Below are 20,931 nucleotides of genomic sequence, written 5' to 3' on the forward strand. Positions count from 1 at the left end.
AAAAAAAAAAAAAAAAAAAAAAAAAAAAAGCACACATCTCAAAAAAAGAAGCAGCACTTCTATCCCAGAAATTAAACTTCAGCAGAGAAAAAAAAAATTGCAGCATAGACAATAATATACAATGTACATCTTTATGGATGAGAATACAAACACTACCACAAATGCTACTACCACTATAATCTGGTCTAACACACAAGGAAAGGAAGCTGATACTGTACCATTGAGTGGCAGTAGCTGACTCCAGATATTAGCTGCTGGAAGAAAAATCTAGCCTGATGCATATGGAATTGTTAGATTGTTCTTTTTTTAGGGGTGGGGTGGGGGGAGGGGGGACTAAAAAAACAGAGAATTTGATGTGCATCCAAAGAATCATAGATTACCAGAGATTTCTATAAACTGAGAATATACAGATTTGTGTTAACTACCTCATCCTCACTAAAACGGCCAGCACTGCATATTCTCTCAAAGAGTTCACCACCAGCTGCATATTCCATGACAATAGCTAAATGTGTTGGTGTCAAGAGTACCTGCAGGAAAAAATATTTATTTACAGCTTCTTCACTATTTTAAAAAATTATTCAATTGTTGTTTTAATGCAGCCGATTTTTATATCATATACATTCAGAATTCAAACAGTGACAAATAATAGTGAAGGCGAATAGAGCAGAAATATGGAGAAGGGAGGGAAGGAGGGTTATACCTAGTAAATCACAAAATTTTGAAGCAATTGTACTTTTACAAATTGAAAGCATCAAATGCAAAGTAGAGAACGATTCTCCAAAGCAAGGGATATGGGTTGCAGTACAAAAAGGTATATAAAGACTCTTCAGCTTCTATTACGACTGAAGCACAAAATCCCAACACAGAATGAAACTGTACCAGTGTTTTAGGAGATAATTTGCATAAATAAGCTCAAATTTTATGATCTTGTCCTTGCTAGAGAGCTTAACTAATAAACTTCCAAATGCCACAAGAATCAAGTTTAGAGCCAAGTTTTGAGGCCCTATATAAAGCAAGAAAAACTATGAGCATTAGACCATAAAAAGAAATTACCTCCTATTGTTTGAAAAGTCAGACTTGGAAAGCTTGAGTCACTTATAAAGCTAAACTAGACCCAGGTCAACATAAAAAGGTTAAAACCAACCCTACCATGAAAATGAAGCCCTCAAAATAGTAAAATTAAGGTAATTAAAAAAAAATTCGTTTTACCAAAACAAGAGAACTAAAATAATTACACATTCGAGACTGTTAAAATAATGTAGTGGATCCCTATACTATCTTCCTGTTCCCACATCTGCATGGCCTCATCTGGGCCCTAAAAATGTTCAAATTTACCCTTTCAGCTTATCTGCTGAAAACTCCCAAACTGTTCTGCCATTGAGAAGCGAAGAGAGCAAACAGTGGTCTAGATCCTTCAAGATCAGGAAATGAATAAATCCTGGCTTTCTTTCATACTTAAATAAGAGGAGCAAAACCATAGCCAAATTGAAATTCAGCAAGCAAAAGTTTAGCACTTAGAAGAACTTAGATAGTTATTGTTTAATCATACATCTAAGCCAGTGACAAAAAACTGGACCACACTTTCTAAGGAAGGTACAGTTCAGAACTCAATACTTTATAAAGTAGCTGCAGTAGAACCTACGATGGTTGAACTTCTTTGTTTCTTCATTTCATTTGGTGAGATTTGGAAACTAGCAGCTGCTACATTTTAACTAGCATCAGTTAATGCCAACTTCACATCCAAACTCTTTAATTCTCCACTAATGCCAATTCAACAGAAAAGGACTTTAAAATAGAAGGAACAACACCAAATGCTGTTATCCTATGAAGTAATACATAAAAATCTGATCATACCATAGCAATGTTAACGTTTGGCTTGAAACATCTACCATCCTAACTGTCGGCAAGGAGTTCCTCATTGTTCCTGTTCTACCAGTCAAAATGTATTCAAAGTATGAGCTGGGAGAGAAGAGAAAATTCAATCACTTACCTCCTTGAACCGATCGATATTCGGATGCCTCAGAGACCTATGGTTGATAATTTCCCTCTGAACATTTTCATCAATCTGAAACCACAGATGGAGTTCAAATTCAAAACAACTCCATACCAATTAATCTTAATCCCACAGTTACTAAATTTAATCTGAATATCACTTCTACTCTACTCACTTTAGACAATAAAATATTCAAAATAACAGAATAAATAAACCATAAGATGCAAAGAGAGAATCAAAATGAGATATGTAGCACCACCTAAATCAATGGCAAAAAGGAGTCAAATCCCATTCCAATTACATGAACAAAGGTCTAAAATGCAAATTAGGTAAGAGATGGAATTACTCATCGAAATTCTAACAGTGCCAAACTTCATGAGGAAAGTGTCACCGATTGATCAAGAACTGGTAGTACAACAAGTCAAGGGGAAAAGATTCAAATAAAACCCAAGCAACTTTCTTCTTCTTTTTTTTATTTTTTTTATTTTTTTATTTTTAGAAACCCAAGTAACCCATTTCAATAGATTAAGAAATGCATAACCCAGATGAAGACCCAAAGGAGAAGCAATGAATAACATGATCACAGAAAGACCTAAAAACAGAGGAGAAAAAGAAGATTGACTGTTTGAATGAATACCTTCTTCCCCCTCTCTATGTATTTGACTGCAACAAGCTCCTTGGTCTTCTTATCTCTGACTAACCTCGCAACCCCAAAATTCCCAGACCCAAGTTCCTTCAATGGCTCATAACGCTCCTCCATCTCAACACAGCCGCCAAAAAACAAAATAAAATGCTTACAGACCACCCCAGAACCCCAAAACTCAGAAGCAAATGGTACCCAGATGGAGAAAAAAGATAAATTCAAAAGAAGATCCACAGATTTGAAGAGCAGAAACGAACTTTAGTGAGAGCAGAAACGAACAAATGTAGCCCAAGAATACAAAGAAGAATACAAAGAAGAATACAAAGAAGAATACAAAGAAGAAGGGAATCTCACCTTCAATCAACTCGGTTTTAGGTGTTCTTCTCAGATGCGAGCTGTCATGGACAGAGGGTAAATGTGAGAAACCCTAAACACAAAAAATGAAGAAGAAAAAGAGAAGGAAGAAAGAAGAAAAATAAGAAGAAGAAGAAGAAGAAGAAAACGAAGACGAAGACGAAGAGGAAGAGGAAGAGGAAGAGGAAGAGGAAGAAGAAGAGGAAGAAGAAGAAGATGAGCGGAAGAAGACGAAGACGAGAAAGCAGAGGAAGCAGAGGAAGAAGAAGAAGAAGAAGAAGAAGAAGAAGAAGAAGAGGAAGAAGAAGAAGAAGAAGAATCGCAGAATCGCAGATTTACCTGTTGCTTCACCCGTCGCTGAACCTCGGTCGGACTTCACCGTCAGAATCGCAGGAAATCGTAGAAATGAACTCCAGTTGAATCCATGGCTTTTATACGAACCCAATAAATCGTGACTCGATTCCGGATTAACCTCAATAGGTTAATCCGGATGAATCATAGATTTTAGTTGGTTACCCTGATTCTACTGACCACCATGACTCCGAATCGGTTTTTCATAAAAATGAACCAAACGGTTTAAATTTAATGGGAAACTGATTCCCTGGGATCTGGTCCGATGGATAAATCGAACCAAACGCCCTCTAAGAGAACCAATTCGAGTGCCTGAAACCTTACCTTGATTGAGAAATGAACGTCCTCAACGTAGAATTTATAGCGTCAGAGTAGATGATTTCTTCCCGCAATTCCTTCAACCGAAGCTCAACTCGAACTTCCCGGTTCTTCACATAGAGAATTGCAGATAGTAGAGAGATGATGAGAGGGAAATGGTGGAGAGAGCTCAAGGACGACTCTTTTCGATAATTATTGGGACTCTCCTAAGAAAGTTATGGAAAGTCGTATATATTAGTGAAAATGGAAGGACAGACGATCACAGCCGTGCGATTAAATGACCGCTCACTTGATCGGACGGTAAAAGAAGTTGGACATGATTCATGCCGTCACACGCGGGACTCTATATGGCGTGGGTGGTATTCCCATTTCTGGCAAAAGCTTAAACCCTTCATTGGTCTTGTCTCCGTTTCCAAAGCTAGGGTTTTCGGGCTTGAGTAAACGAACAGAGTCGAAATGGCCGTCAGGGCCGGAATACTGAGGCGATTCTTCTCTACTTCTGTGTTCTTTCCGCAGTCTCAGGCTGTTCTTGCTGCTTCCGGGACCGGTGGCGGTGCTTCTGCTAACCCTGCTCTGGTTCCTTCAACAAGCCTCTTCGTCTCAGTTACTTTCCATGATCTCGAAATCTTGTGAGATCGTTTTGTAAACATTTTTTCCGTTGCTCATTTATGGCGAAAGTTAGTATTCTAATGATACGTGCACATTAAATAGAAAAGATATAATACGGAATCCAAGAGATAAAATAGGGGAGAGATTCCTACCAATAACAAAAAAATATAAAAAATATAAAAAATTTAATAAGACAAAATTAAAGATAACAAGAGTTTAGTTTTCCGGATGAAACCATGATGTCTCGACCTAATTAGGAAGTAGCATGCCTCTACTCAACAACTGAGTATTTGTTTCTATTTTTTTTCTTTTATTTTGTCCTTCATTCTCTCCCTATAAATAGATTTTACAACAAAATAACGGATAATAATTACTAATCCCCTACACCCTTACACCACTACACTAATAACGGATAACTCCTATTAATAATTGATAATTACTAAACAACGTATGCATAGTCCTTATTTTTCAATAAAACTAATCACGTCCAAAAGTCGTGCACGTAACAATCCATCCTTCTTAAGCTTTTAGATCCTCCCAGTTGCGCAAAACCCGGGTTGAGCGCATTCTTTTTTTCCTTGTCCTTCGGGTCCGGAAGAGCGGGGGAGGCGGTGGCGATGGCGGCTTGTCCGCGCAGAGCCCCTCAGCCATGACGCCCCGGGCTCGCGCTTGACAAATCCAAATTTTGCGCCATATAGCGCGAACCAACATCCGTGATACAAAAACCAAAATCATAATGAGGAAGAAAAAGATATCGTGATGTAAGTCCATTATTCCTTGCACTGCTCGCCTGATCTCATCCACTTTCAAATTCGTGTAAAAGTTGGTAGTCTTCGCTTGACTTAATTAAATAAGCCATGACCTCATTTTTCAAGGAGAAAATTTGTAGGACATGGGCACCATGACTGAGCTCTAATACCACTTGATGTGTGCACATAAAAATAAGAAATACAAAATATTAAATAGGATAAAAGATAAGGATAACAAGGGTTTGGTTTTACGGACGAAGCCATGACGTCTAGGCCTAATTAGGAGGTAGTCCACCTCTACTCAACAACTGAGTATTTGTTTCTTTTTTTTTTTATTCCCTTTTCTTCTTCATTCTCTCCTTATAAATAGATTTTACAACAACTTCTCCAATATCTCACGCATCTCACAACTAAGAAGTTACAATAACGGATAATAACTACTAATCCCCTACACCACTACACTAATAACGGATAACTTCTACTAGTAATTGATAATTACTAAACAACATATGCATAGTCCCTATTTTTCAATAAAACTAATCCGGCCCAAAAGTCGTGCACATAACATCTACTCAATTAAACAAACATGTAACCTGTTACATGAAGTTATAATCTTCCATTTCTTCTGGCATTGCTTCCTTTAGCCTTGACTGATTCTTTCTCTGATTTTGTATGGTATTGGAAATGGATAGAACTTGATAATCATTTGAATTAGCATCATCCACCAGTTGTTAGTCGACAAGTTATGAAGTAGGGTCTCGATTTTAACACATAAAACTTATAAAGTTCTTATTTTTCTCAATGCAACGAATTATCTGAACAAATTGGAATTACAAGTATATTTGATAGGATATTAGTCAAGAAGGTTAGATTGTAAACTCTATTAACAACGGAAATGGAAGAAGAATTGAAGATATGATCTCTTTATTGTTATTTGGATGAAAACCAGAAGTGAATGAATCGGATTGGCTGATTGACGTGATCTTATGTTCTCACAATCAATCTTTCAGAAAATCAACCATTTAAACTGGATAATTGGATGCGAGGACTTCCCTCTTATTAAAGAGGAAAACCTCGATAAGTTAGTTCTAAATGAAGCACAAGGTTTTGACTACATATATCTTTTGACTCATCTTTGCCAGTAAGAAGGTTTCACTTGTGTAGACCAGAATATGAATTGATGAGCCACTTCATTTGCCGCTAGCAGCAAAGAAGTTGCCATAAGTGTTTCCGGTCTCTTGAAGCAAAGAACATATATTAGTGTATGAAGATACCTAGCCACTGAGCAATTGAACCTGGTGGATTATTTTGCATGGGTGGTCAGAAGTCAATAAGATGCTACCTGGTATGAAGTAGATAAAGGGTTGAACCACCCTAAAAGGCAATTCATTTGTGCCTTCCTGCTGTACAGCCGCAGGGTTGTGGCTTGATCTGAGTTTGTGCCGATCTAGATGATATGCTTAAAGCTTCTGTTTTTGTGGGGTGGCGCTCAGTCTCCAATTGAACAAGGGCCACCCGAGTGGTTTCATCCCCAGTTATTATTGGTCTCCCCAATATGAGGTTTGGTTTGACTCCGTTAATAGCTCAAAATGAAACGTAAAATAGTAATTAATGCTAATCAATCAAGTACTTAAAATAAAAAGGAATCATTTCTTTTGCATATTTCCCCTTGTAAAAATGAAATGAAATTACAATTGGGCTCGTATTATCACAACCTTGACTTATTATCATACATCAAATAATTATCATATTTCACTCTTTTTTTTTTTTTCTGGTACTTTTTCACACTTGATGTGAATAAATAGCTTTTTCTCCCCCTAATACTTTCTGTTTTGGAATTCAAGGTACACGAGTGATGTGAAGGATTGTGGCATACTGATAAGCTATGGATATTATTGGGTTTGTGCACTTGTAGGGCTTAACAAGCGAACTACATCAGAGAAAATTAGTGATGCCTTCTCTAAATTTGGTGAAGTTGTTTATGGTAATTTATTTGTCCTCAATTTCAATTTGGTATGATGTTTCACGGATAGCCATCTGATTTATGAATGAGCCCTAATTGTGTAGTTCAGATAAATTTTAAAGCACCTCATTTATACATAAACGTATTTTGGTGATTTTGGTCCCCTTCTGCTACCCTTTTTGAGTTGATTCTTAGTAGAAGATTCCTTTAGTTACTTTCTGAACTTTAGTCTTGAGGATAAAAAGTTAAAATTCTATTTGGATGTCACTGGAAGGAACCCTCATTGACAAAGACGACAAGAAACATTTTAGAACCCAGTTTCTCTCCTCCCATGATGAAGAGAGAATCTCTTCATCCACCCTATATGACCCTCTAATTGGAATGAAAAAGATTATTTCGTACCATGAACAGTAAAGGGTGGGAGTTGATAATGAACTTAAGAGGCCATCCTCAGTGAAGAGATTCGTGAAGGAATATTTAATTCAACGTTTTATTGAGGCAGAAGATGAAGTCCGACAGAGTGCCAGAAAGATTGGCAATCGATCATCGCGCTTCCATTAGGCGCTCTTGGCTAGCAGTGAAAACAAGCTAGTCCAGGCAAGCAAGGAATAAGGCACACCATGTTGCTGCATTCTCTTAGCAGCTCTAGCAATTTTCTTTGGTTTCCTTATCTAAAGCATGCATTTAGGTATCAGTAATTCGATATCATATCGGCGGATACAATTAGTATGTAGGGTGTTTGCATTTTTTTGGTCAAGAAGCAGTTTTCTGTATTGAAGTCAGCCCAATATATACTGATATGGCCAATCTGTGTCAGTATTGGCAGTATCTGTATCGGTACTGGCGGCATCCGATATTGAAATATGTCGAATCAGCAGAGCCCGATCCATTTCCTATGAAAATTCAAATTGACTGATCCAGGAAGAATTTCTAGGGTTCGGGCTGACTCTGGTCGATTCCTGCCAATTAGAATCGTATGAGTGGCCGATTCCATTTCCAACGCTTACTTGAACCTTGGTTATGTACCAGTTTTTATTTTCTAACCATCATCTACAAGGTTGCTGCGTCTGATGCAAGTACTCATTCCGCTACCACTCATTTCCTCTTCAACAGCCTCTTAATCTTCTTCATCTCCTTATCTATTAATCTATTAACAAAGGGATAGGGACATCCTGAGGTACAGATCGGGCTTCTTGAAGTCATTTTTTCTAAGTAATGGGAAAGAGGAAAAAAAGATGGATTGTCAAGCACGTTGAGGGAGAATTGGCAGTCAAATCAAATCTAGTATGGATTGTACATGGGATGGTAGTTCAAGTTGACAGTTCTTCTAGGTTCCCTCATCTGGGATCGCTGAGAAGCAGATCGAGTTCCCTTGTGAACATGTTCTATGTACTAAACGCCTTTAACCCTTCAAGAATGAGCTTGTATCTCAACTGGCTCTACCAGCTATAGGTCTGGTGTAAGACACAGGAGATCATGTGTTCAAACCTCAGTCCATCCCACCTTATCTCCCCACCCCCCCTCTCAACTCCTCTTCACCTTAACATTTTCTTCTAATCAAGACCATGAGTCTTCATTTCAATTAAGGAGAAAAAAATGGAACCAATCAAAAACTAAAATAAATCATCTGACAACAGCAAAACTGACATTAGTTGATTGGCCAATACACAACTGGAGACATACATTCCCAAACCATTTCCTTTCATCAAAGTAAGCAAATACAAAGTAAATTCTATAACAGGTCAACTAGACCCCTCTTTCTCCACAAAATATACATCACAAACTATGTCAACAAGCGATATTCCTAGGTCACACTGCAAATGAAAACAGGTAATCTTTTAGTGCAATGCAAGCAACTTCACGGAAAGGCCGTGAATCTTATAAGACTATTGCTAGTTGAGTAACTAGAACTTGAAACAGCTACACCAGCTGTGCATATGGTTTAATTTTAAAGCTGGTTAGCAGAATCTACTCTACCAATCCATGAACCTTAACTTTTCATACTGGTTCATCCCTACTGAGAGTACCAAGAACAAATAATAAAACACAAACTGAGCAACAAGGTATATCAAAAGAAGACAAATTTTCCCCTAAAACACATCAGGGTGAAAATGCCCTGGAATAGAGCTGCTCTCCTGTGCCCTCTGCAGATGAAGCTTCAATGTGTAATTATTCAGCTGCAAGAAAACAACAAATTTTCTAATCAATTCCTCTATAATCAAATATGTATTAAACTTATTTTAATGTTGAAGGGGTACTTAGGAAAGGATTCAAGTTAATGGACTTGGCACCAATATCAGGATGGTGTGGTTGGCCTTGTTACATATTGTAATCTAAGCTACAATAACTCCAGAACATACTCATGGTTTACACATAGCTACAACCGTGTAGAATCTTAAACAGACCATATTAATCAACACCAACGGTTCAACAATATAAGTAAAGCACATGCACACAAACATCATACATAATATCATGAAATATATAAGATTATACAGATCATATTAATATCGTAACCCAGGCTACGAAAAAGTTGGATTTAGCTCCCCAAGTTCCACCTCCCAACTCCATCCAGATTTTAGACCCAAGCCAATTCTTCATATTCCGTCACTGCCTGATCCTCTTTATTCACTTCTTGTTTCCATTACAGCTGCTACGTGATTGAAGTTCCCAAAGGCCAGCTACCGTAAACATCAGGAGCTTATGTGGCAGCCCAGAACACCATCATCTCACCACAATCCCCAGCACTGGGCCAAAAACTGACAGCATAAAACGGGGGAAAAGGGGAGAGAAGGAGGAGGGATATGTGAAAAAGTCACAAATAATCATATCGATAACTTGTACTTCTGAGAGACACAAATAGCTGGTAGAGTTCAGCGCTGAATGGACAGACGGAAGGCATGTGGCCAACCCGCAATTACCCTTTTTGGTCCATGATGATAGTCAGACTCACCTCCATTCAGAATAAATAAGGAAAAAGCCATCAACAGATATGAATATCCCATTGGATCCTGGCTTACTAAAACCATATGTTTTGCCCCATACATCCAAAATTGGGCCTGTTTAAAAGGTTATCATTTCTTATGGACCAAAAAACAAAAAAATGGCAAAACAGATGAGAGATTTTCCTCAACTCATATGGTTATGATTCTGTAGCGACGTATTTCAATCCTAAAAGTAATTCTATTACGTAAGGCAGGTAGAATTATTCCATTATATAAGGCACCAAAATTAGTGTTAGTGTTAGTGTTAATTATTTTAATCCTAAAAGTGAATTGTGACATAAGAAGATAAGGTTGATCAGGTTTTCTCTAATCAAGGTTGGACTCAAATATTTAGCATTATTGTAGTGATAAGAAAACTAAAAAACCACATAATAGCCTTAAAAACTTGGCATACCATAAAAGTAGACAAAGAACTATTCTTGTAATAGCTTTAAAGATACTGTAGCATCCCATAAAAGAAAAGGAAAGAACTAGTGGCACAAGCAACCAATATCAGTTTAATCAACTACCTCCAAAGTTTGTAACTGTTCCTGGTACTGGCTTATCACATGCTTCAACTGCTGAACTTCCCTCGCCCTATCCTCCTGCTCCAAATTACGTTCATGCTGGATTGCAACTGCTCTCTTTAGTATTTGATTGTCCCTTAACAAGCTGTGCAGATGCTCTCTAAGAGAAGTGAGCTCCTGCTGTTTCCATGAAAAGGACAACAACAAAGAAAATAGACACACTTGTGAGAGCAGAACCAAGAAACAACCTACTATTGCAGTATGGCAAAGACATGGAGGATCATGCAAAAAGTTTTGTACCTCATCTGACGCTCTTGCACGAGCAACAACATTCCTTTCAAAAGCCTCTAAGATTCTAGTTGTACGACTTCTGGCATCATCAAGATCCACAGCACTCCTCATTTCTTGCACAAAAATATCTACCCAGGCAGATCCATCTGTGGGGTTTATAGATTCGAAAGTTGAAGTTCTGTTATGTAATTCTTCAACATTCTGCTCAGACGCCTGACAACTTTCACTGCCTGACACATCAATGCCAAAAGATCAGCATGTAAAGATGTATACAATAAAATATTAGCTTTTATCACCTAATAACAACTATATGATGCAAAACATTGAAAATTAAATAAATAAAAACATGAAACTATTCTCCTACCTGGAGCATCAGGTTCATTAGCAACAGCCATAGAATCAAGGCTCTGCAGTCCATTTTTCCCAGAGACATTGCCAAGGCAAAGTGCATTCAGGCTCTCAATGGCATCATCAATCTTTTGATTACTTGTATTTAGAACATTTTCCACCAACTAAACATTCACCGGGAAAAAAAATAGTAAGAGAGAAAAGAGTTAGAGCTTGATTCAATTTTCAAAATTTACTCTATTTAATCCATAAGGTCGCAACTTAAAAACCAGAAAATGACACATTTCTTTTCTAGATTTGGGCTGGCTCTACACAGTGCCATGTCACAATGTCCAGAATATCTCAATGGAAAATCATAAAAGGCAATGCTAACAGATTAACAGAAAATCAAATGTAAGTACGGTGTTGAGGGAATCAATTTTCCTACATTTTTGCACGTGTGAATGCATAATCTGTCTCATTATTTTAACAGCCAAATATGCCAATTATCATAACTGGATCATAAACAGTAGACATTCTTACAGCGTGGGGTCTAACTTGGAGACATGAAACTTCTATAACCAGCACTTTTTGTAACAATTTCTACCTGGATGGAATGTAAGTTGCCCCCCAAAGGAAACATATAAAATCTGATCGGGAGTAAACTTGGATAATTCAAAACCGTGATGAAAAATCACGTTTCACACTCAAAATCCATGACCAGGTGAAGAACAATAAGACCGCTTGAGCTTGCTTCCTTGTGTGATACGGTTGATATCATTCCTTCTATTTTCCTTTTCCTTTTCTGTTATTCGCACAAATACTTTTTTACCGGGTTAGGTTCCCGTCCTCGTCTCATTGGATGTTAAATCTATTTCTTTCCCATTATTTCATGGTGGGGCAGAGCACAAAGATAAGACTACAATCAATATTTTAAACATGAGCATGTTTACTTAATTTCAAACAAATGTCCTTTACCGAAATTGATTATGGTTTTACATTCCACTATTAGAGGAGGGCACACCAAAAAGTGGATGAAATCTCAATGCTCTCTTTAATTTACTACTTGCTTCCAAGGAGTTTAAATCTCTACACTGTCTTTAATACTTATCCAAATCTAACACATAAACATTCTCAAGGTCTCATTTTACAAAACTCCATGAAACAGCGGCACCATTGATTGCTGGATTAAAACAAGTATTGGGGCCCACACAACCATGGGTGTGCAATGAAGTGCTCCTATATTCTAAAAATAATGTGACAAAAAACTGTTAACTTAGTTCACATTTCTGTACGATGGATTCAAAATTTCAACATAACATATTGTCTATGACATAAAAGGCAAAACCACCCTTTCCCTCTTAAAGATAAAAAACAGAATTTTGCTCCAATATCACTGCCAGAAAATCTGAGAACCAAGTGTAAGATAGATCATTGACTGAAAGTCAATTGAAATACTCGTTCATCATATAACTTCCATACTTTCCCGAACTACGCTGTTGCATCAAATTGATACCTCTTAAAAGGTCTAGGAGCATTCATGGGATCGCAAATTCAAGGTTGGACGCAAACTTCAACATAAGGATCCTTCACACCAGTCAAGGATAAATATCACAAATATAGATAGGTAGAATTAATCATGAGGCCTTCCGCCATTTGATGGATTGATACATCATTAGATGTTCCCATTTATGCATTATTGCTTCGGTTTATGGAAGAAGATAATTGAACGATACTTAGTTTAGTTTAAATAAGAGAAAAAAATAAGATTTTTCTCCCACACATAATAGATTATCTAAAGCTAGAAAAACTGTTATTAACTCACTCCCTACGTAAACTAGAACTTAAATATCTCAGCGGTAAGACAGTTTACACACAAAAAATCCCATCAATAAAATAATAATGTAAATGAATGCTTCATGCTTCACTGGCACATATACAAAATTCAATGAAAATAAAATGCGAATGTAATAGAGCTCTATACATTAAGGATATCATGACAAATGTTCAATGAGGAAAAACATTGTGATTCATGTTCTATTATTTCTGGGTTCCCACAGGAAAATCTAAAATGAAAACACAAAATATAATTTCATCCAATTGAATAACAGGAGGATAAAACGTAAAAGAAGCAGAACCAATCCAGAAACATGGAATTCAGAAAATTTTGGATAAAAGAAGATCAGATTCATTTAGAGAACGCACCTCCCGATCCATGGCAGGGAACATCCGGAGTAAGAAGGAGACCTTATCCTCAGATCCAAACCCGAAATCAGAAGAACGGATCGGAGAACCAAAAGTCGAACACCTCGCTCTCTTAGCAGAAGAAGACGGCATAGAAGATCCGAAGATTTCTTCGAACCCCAGCCGCTTACCACAAACTCCAGCAGACATCGCCACCAAACCCTAGTACCCGGAAAAACCCTAGGGTTTGATCGAAACGTAAACGAAAAAGATTAAAATGATAAGTTTTCAGAGAATTGTAGGGTTTTTGAAACCTCTCTTCTTTCAAAAACCCTGAATCCGTAAAGCTCAGGTGAATTGTAAAACCGATTTATCAGTCTTCGATTCAACAATTTCTACAATATCCCTCCTTTTAATTACTTACTTCTTCTGGTTTATATTTCTCGTTTTGAACAAATATATTTAAGAATCGATGATTACCAAAACTATGAACTCCTTTGCTGTTGCCCCAAGCTTGGCATTCGTAGGGGATGAGGGGAAAATTTGCAGTCATGAGAGAAAGAGGAGATTCCGTTCGTTTCCTTCCCTTTTAAAACAAACAAATAGAAATAAAAAAATGTTGCTTTATCTTTTAAACTCGATACGGTATCTCGCGAGCTACCCAAACTAAATGGTCCTGTCACTCGGGATGTCTTCAAACTATAAAACAGGAATCGAAAACCGAACCATCCCGTTCGGTTTTGGTTTTCAGAACTCAAAACCCTAAAAACCGGAATCAAAACCAGCCGTTTAAAATCAAATCAAACCTAAGCCCTGTTGAGGTTTCAAGCAAAAAGTGGAATTCTATATCAGAGGTGAGCAGCATGGTGTGGAGGTTTATGTATTTTGGCATCCTTACTATTAGCTTTTTTAAGGATAGATTCCATCCAAAACTCTAACAAATGGTATTATAGCCTATGTGTCCAATGATGAAGTTGAATAATATCTCGATTGTTTTCACGTAGAATGGGAGATTTATTGGGATTCCACAAGGCAAGGAAGTAGGTAATCGTCAGGAGGCTTGAACTTGAGACCTCTTAGTGAGCATGTGTTTTTTGCACACCACTGCTCACCAACTGCATTAGACAATTGTTGTTATTTGTGTTGTTTCCCTTGTTGCGCATTGTTTATTCAAGGTTATTGCATGACATTCTCAAGTTTTGTATGAGATGAAGAAACGAGCCAAACAAAATCAAATAAGTTAAACTGAATCATCAAGACTATATCGTTGATGTACGATGTCTTGTATTCTGTTACAATTTAATCCATGGAGTACTGGTGCAGGCGCTTTGACAGAGCAAAACGACAATCTCGCTCGAATTTTTTATTTGAGACCAATTTTGTACTTTCCGGATTAGAGTTTTTGTTATATATTTGTAGCGATGTTTTCTTTATCTGTAATGCAATCAATACTGAAAGGTGTGAGGACGAGCATTGTAATCCTATTCACCATTGATAGTGAAGCAGAATCCCATATCACCGAGGATGTAGGCAATAGTGCCGAACCTCGTAAACTTGTGTTTATTTGTCTTTGTTTTTCCCTTATCTTCTGCATCATTTATAGGATTACGTTTATATATATATCGAATAAAATCAAATCGATTCGGTTTGATTTCTATTTGAGGTTATGAAAATTATTCGATTTCATTCAAATTTATCTATATATTGTATCAACAATCAAAACATAAAAATGGGAACAATAAGAAGGTATAGAGAGATCATGTGGCATAGCCATGGTGTGGTATTTCTACCTGGAAGTTCAGGAACGGTGTCGATAGGGTTGTATTTTAATATGGTGGGTAGAGTGGCAATGAATCGGACTTTTAATGGCATTTGTCAAAAAGGCCGGTACTTGACCTGTCACTCTGTCAGATTCTGAAGTTCCTAGAAAGAACACAATGTGAACCCCTTAGACTGAGACACAGCTAAGGAGTTTTCATGGATAAAAGCCAAAAGGTCCCCAAGCGATCGCAGTGGGATTCGAACCCACGACCTTTAGATTCGGAGTCTAACGCGATATCCACTCCGCTATGCGATCTACGCATGATGTGTAGACTACTCAACCTATTCTAACATACAACCTCTAATAACTAATACTAATTAAGGTAATAATAGTTAGTTTGTTAGCCAATTTGACTAATATTTAAAAATATATACACTCTATTATCTAATAACTGACGTTTGTTTCAGGGGGGAAATATTTAATGTTATGTTGGGATAGTATGTTAGAATCTTTGTGTCTATGTTTAAAACGATACTATGAATGACCCTATTTTACAATATCATTTTGTTTTACATCATTAGCGCGTTCAGCTTATTTAGAGAATTATCTTCCTTATATCGTTGTAAATTTGTAATTATCCTTCGTGATAATACTTTTTTTTTTCATTTTCTTTGTGGACGATGTCTTCTTTTCATGAATGAAATTTTATTTATTCTGGATCCTTATGAATTATAATTATTATAAATAAGACAAGTGAACGATAACTGACTGTGTAGCTACTGTGTTAGTTTCTAGACCATTGGTGGAATGCACATGGTATCCCAACCAAAGAAGACACATGGGGGGTGTTAAGGGGTCATTTCACATAAACCCATCAGAGGGCATAGGGATCATGACCCGTTACGGTTCTTTATTTCCTTTTAAATTATGTTTAACGATTAAATTACTCTTGTTATATTAAATTTTGGTTCTACTTTTATGTTATAAATAAAATTATCTTCAAGATTTTTATTGTTTCATGGACTCCTTAGCAAATATTATTTTGATGATTGGATATTACGAAATAATGAAAACAAAGCTTAAAGGAATGGGTTTTACAAATATTGAGAAGGAATTCTAATCATGAGGCGTTTCCAAAGGCTACGCACATGTGTTTTTTTTTTTTCTATAAAAAAAATAATAATAATAAAACACCTTAACATTTGTGGGAGACAAAACCATTATAAAATACTAAATGAAATATTTAAAGCATATTTTCATTCTAAAATTTAATTAATTATAACAACTTTTTTACTGTGTATGTCTGTATGAGATGTTTAAAAATGACATTATACAAAATATAAAGTACGCATAAATAAACCTATGTGTCAAGTTTATATTGTAGTTTCTACAACCAACAAAAAAAATAATTGGGAGAGGGATAGGTATGTCGTCGATATCAAGCATGCTAACGGATAGCACCAATAAAAACACATGATGGAGTATTATTCAGGAAGGATATGGGGGTCATTTCAGAATAAGGGAAGAGAGAGATAGACACAATGGGTGCTAGCATACTTGATATCGGCGGCATACCCAACATTTTCCTAAAATAATTATATTGTAGTTTAATTATGAATTTGTAGTGTAATCCGTTATGCTGAATAGATGATCACCATCTACCCAAAAAGAAATAAAAAATAAAAAATAAAATTAAAAATAAAAGATGAAAGTTATGAATTTGCATTGGTGAATCTCAAAATGCATGTATTGAATAACATGTCATTACGGTAGAGCATGTCCCAACAACAACAACAACAACAACACTCATACTTATCTAAACATAATGGGTTCAGCTACGTGGATCCTCGCAAATTTGAGTAAATCCCAACAATGTTTAAAAACTCGAGATGAGAAACATGGGATTAACCTCCATTAGTTCCAATTAAAATCAATTTAGAAATCGGGTATATTTTTCACATTTTTTTTTATCCATGACACTTGTAGATCTTGCTTTAAGGGGTAAGTTTCACAGATTTTTATTTGTTTTATAGAGAAGAGGGAGACCCAATTAAATCTTTTTTATTTTTATCTTATTTTTCAGTTAATTATTTCATAGAAAGTGGCTGTAGTTTAGTGGTAAGAATTCCACGTTGTGGCCGTGGAGACCTGGGCTCGAATCCCAGCAGCCACACTTATTAATTTTTAGGCATCATCACTTAAGACTCAATAGTTATTTATTAATCCCTTCACTTAAAGACTCAATGGTTATTTATTCCTCCCTATGGCTATGGCTATCTCTGAAATATAAGGATTCCCTTTTTTTTTTTTGTTTTGGGGGGTTAAAATCTCTGGAAAATAAGGATGGATCAATAAAACTCAAGAATCGTGCTTAGGTCGTCTCTTTTAGACATTAGAAAGAAAAGCCAAAGATGCAAAGCTTTTGCTACTCTTTTGTTTTTATTAAAAAAAAAAAGTCCGGAGTTGACTCACCCCACAAGCAAAAGGTTGGAAAGGTTCATATACAAGAACAATCTAATCTAATGCATATTAGAGTGAGAGATTTAGTGGGTTTCAAATGGCATTAAAAGTGTACGGGATTGTTCTGATTCATGAATTTGGGTCGATTTTTCTCTCTGCTATGAAATAATATCTTTATCCTTTATTTGGGGAAGACTAAAGAGAGAGAGAGAGAGAGAGAGATAAACCCAGTCACCGACAGCTTCATTTGTTTCAATCTAAAAATATTTTATGAATTTATTAAAGATTGATTAAAAATTGCGTAAGAAATATAAATAAGAAAAATTAAACTTCCTGAAAAGCAATACAAAATGTTGGAAAAAGATTCGTTTTCTAACCAATATAGTGGTTTTGTCTTGATAATGATACATTTGGATATCCATAGAGGACTCCACTATAGTTGGATTATTTATTTATTATTTTTTTCTTAAAAGGTGCTTAAATGTACTTGTTGTGTCCAACCATATATTTTATAACTAATAATTATTTTTCAACTTTTTAAAATTTAGAACCAAATAAACTTTCTAAAAAAATATTTAAAAAATCATAATATTTTTTTTCTGACATTTCTCATTAATATTCGAGTCATATTTTTACCATTCCATTCATATTCTATGCCGTTTTCAACACGATACACAGAATAATGATTTTGTTTTTTATCATTGGCCACGACAAAAAAAAAGATTCTTCATTCTAAGATTGCAACATTTTTTTGCTATTTTTGGATGAATATGATGGGGGAAGCTCCCACAGAAATTAACCTCAAAAAGGATTCAGCCTCGGAGTCATACTCACAAATAATTTAGGAAGTAGAAAGCTGTGAAGTGAACAAGACAACAAAGTGAAAGTACAGAGGGTCTCTCTAAGTGTTTGGAAACCACATCTTTCATTGGTAAAAATGTCAAAATACTCTTGGTCTGTGTTGATTGCCTTAAATGCACACATACGATAATGTTTATGGCCATTGTTATCTTCATATTCTGGCTTAGCTGTGGTGGTGGTTGAATCATGAAGTACCAATTAATACCTAGAAAGACCAAATGACATTTCGTTCAAGGATAAGGTATAATACCTTTTCAGGAAAGAGATTTTCTACATCGTGCAATTGTTCCCAATCCTCTATCCGACAGTTGGGAGAACTTGAGGATGAACACAGCGCTTTGGAGAGGAACCGGATCCAAGGCCTTCATTGTCATGGTTAGTCTGAAATCAGGACCAACAAAGTAGTAGGTTAAAAAAGAAAAGGGAAAGGGGTGGGGGTGGGGGTGGGGGTGGGGGGTGGGGGGAGGGGTGGGGGGAGAGTCCCACAAAGTGGGTTTGTTGGGAATCTACAAGCCATATTAAGTATCAACATCGTGTGGATTATAGGTCAATCATATATATGGGATTCACATTTGTTTTTTGGTAGAAATGGGATTCACATGACACATGGTTAGAGTTTGAGAGAGAGATTAATAAAGAATCTCTAATGAGCAAAAAAACAAAGGTGGTAAACCAAAAAAAAAAAAAGAAGATGAGATTTTGCTCGTCATCACATCAAATTTGTCCTCTTTCATATATAGGGGTAGTACTCTTTTTTGAATCATGTTTTATTGCAACGTGCGAAGCTGGACACATCATTTTTGCTTCCAGTAATTCCCCAGAAAGCACTCTAAATGCCAATGAGTTGGGGTTGTCAATCGATTAATTTGGTTTAGTTTTTGTCTGTTTCTCTAGTTTCTATGTGATAATGAATGAATCTAAGACCAAACTAATAAATAAAGATTTGGTTTGTATTTGTGCTCTTATCGATTTGTTATCAGTGTGATATTGGGTTCAATATATATATATATATATATTTTTTTTATGATTTCTGAGTTGGTATTCATCAATATTTGTTTCGTCTGATTTTCTACGTTCAGTTCAATGTCAATGTGGACATGTTTTCAACTGATACCCTAACACAAAGCCAATCCAACAAACTTAGGTTTGAGTTAATTCGGATCAATTAGGTCTGATTTGACTGATTTTGTCCACATTTTGACACCCCCATTGAGTGGGACATGTGTCCAGTACAAAGCTTAGGTAATAGTTCAAAGTTTGTATTCTTAGTCTTCTCTCTCTTGTAAGGGAGACAAATGATATTCTCTATTTTTTATGACCCACATCAGATGGTGATAAGAAAAAAAATAAAAATAAAAATAAAAATAAAAATAAAAATAAAAATAAAATAAGGAAAAGGAGAATAATGCTGCTTGGTTGCAAGTGTCCTTTAACGAAACATAGGAGTGCATAAAATTATTACTCTATACTTGTAAAATAAAAAATTTCATGCATGTCAATACCTGTTATTGCTCTACCCTCTTACAATAAAAAAATTGGCAAGAAGAGAGCTTTGGGGGTGTGAGACAGGCGGACAACCCAACTCACAACCCAAGTTCTTCATGCAATGCAATTTCCTCTCAAGTGTATAGAGTGCAGAGTCTATTGACCTCCACATCCTTTGCAGCCAGTGGGCATCTGGTGATTGGACCCCCTTGGAGTGTGTTATGGAATACTCTCAGCCATCAGTGCTCACTGCAAGATTACTGTGGCTGCAAAGAATGTGGACTCAGTCCGCATACCTGGTTGCAAGTTGTTTATGGTTAAGTCAAGGAAGTTCCAATACGTCACTGGAATAATGAAGAAGCAACTGATCATTTGTATCCACAAGTTTGGAGAGCTTTGGACCTTCATTTGTATCCACAAGTTTGGAGAGCTTTGGACCTTATTGGGGACCAACCTCCCTTGATTGCAGCCCTTACTAGGGACCTACCGCCCTTTATTGCAGCGAAAACGCCCTACTGTCATACACAAAACACATAGCACTTACGTGACAGTATGACCAGCTACCAGCCTACCGCTATTTCAATTCCTTTCTCTGACTTCGAATATGTCTGCAACTAACCTTTTTCTTTGTAGCTATCTATTGCCAAGTCACGGAGTGAAAGCCTTTCCATTTCAATTTTAGTCCCCCCCTAGTTTTCTCTCTTGACTTTTCTCCTGGATTTATAGATTGTAATTTTGTGCACTTTCTTCTCATGCGAATCTACATGTTGGCTTTTTTTCTTTCAATATTTTTCCAATCTCATCCATTCATTTTTTACTTTTTTTTTTCATTAATCTAAATCATATGTTTCAATTCAGAGTTGAAAGAGTGTACACAACAATATTTAGAGTACTTATAAACATGAATTGACCCACATACCTAAGATGTCTACATAAGTACATATATTATCTTTATCCAAGTTCGAAATGAACATACCATCTCTCCATGTGGCAAAATAAATATTCTGTGATATTTGAAAGAATAACTGAACTATATAACAATAATATATTTACTTATATATATATATATA

General features: G+C 36.3%; 2 protein-coding genes and 2 non-coding genes across 6 annotated transcripts; 1 reads left to right on the top strand and 3 right to left on the bottom strand.

Moving 5' to 3' along the window:
* Positions 1-17: 17 nt before the first annotated feature.
* On the bottom strand, positions 18-2,984 carry LOC122086300 (serine/threonine-protein kinase SAPK3-like). Its single transcript, XM_042655057.1, has 4 exons — positions 2,631-2,984; positions 1,991-2,065; positions 426-527; positions 18-272 (listed from the first exon to the last, which is right to left on the bottom strand). The coding sequence occupies exons 1-4, from the start codon at positions 2,751-2,753 to the stop codon at positions 186-188; spliced, it is 387 nt and encodes a 128-aa protein (XP_042510991.1). The 5' UTR covers positions 2,754-2,984; the 3' UTR covers positions 18-185.
* A 5,673-nt stretch (positions 2,985-8,657) lies between these two features.
* On the bottom strand, positions 8,658-13,913 carry LOC122085643. 3 transcript variants are annotated; one of them, XM_042654134.1, is made up of 6 exons: positions 13,774-13,913; positions 13,315-13,533; positions 11,147-11,294; positions 10,792-11,012; positions 10,495-10,671; positions 8,658-9,157 (listed from the first exon to the last, which is right to left on the bottom strand). In XM_042654134.1, exons 2-6 carry the CDS (start codon positions 13,501-13,503, stop codon positions 9,071-9,073), a joined length of 822 nt encoding a protein of 273 aa, XP_042510068.1. In that variant the 5' UTR covers positions 13,504-13,533; positions 13,774-13,913; the 3' UTR covers positions 8,658-9,070. The 3 variants fall into 3 exon arrangements, with proteins under 3 accessions (XP_042510068.1, XP_042510069.1, XP_042510070.1); XM_042654135.1 differs by having other exon boundaries at positions 13,315-13,522; positions 13,774-13,906; XM_042654136.1 differs by having other exon boundaries at positions 10,495-10,668; positions 13,315-13,871.
* A 1,384-nt stretch (positions 13,914-15,297) lies between these two features.
* Positions 15,298-15,370, bottom strand: TRNAR-CCG. Its single transcript has one exon. It is a non-coding gene; the product is annotated as a tRNA-Arg (tRNA).
* A 1,786-nt stretch (positions 15,371-17,156) lies between these two features.
* On the top strand, positions 17,157-17,228 carry TRNAH-GUG. The gene has a single exon. It is a non-coding gene; the product is annotated as a tRNA-His (tRNA).
* Positions 17,229-20,931: the final 3,703 nt, after the last annotated feature.

This window comes from Macadamia integrifolia, chromosome 8 (assembly GCF_013358625.1).
Source record: "Macadamia integrifolia cultivar HAES 741 chromosome 8, SCU_Mint_v3, whole genome shotgun sequence".
In the NCBI taxonomy this organism is placed as follows: Eukaryota; Viridiplantae; Streptophyta; class Magnoliopsida; order Proteales; family Proteaceae; genus Macadamia; species Macadamia integrifolia.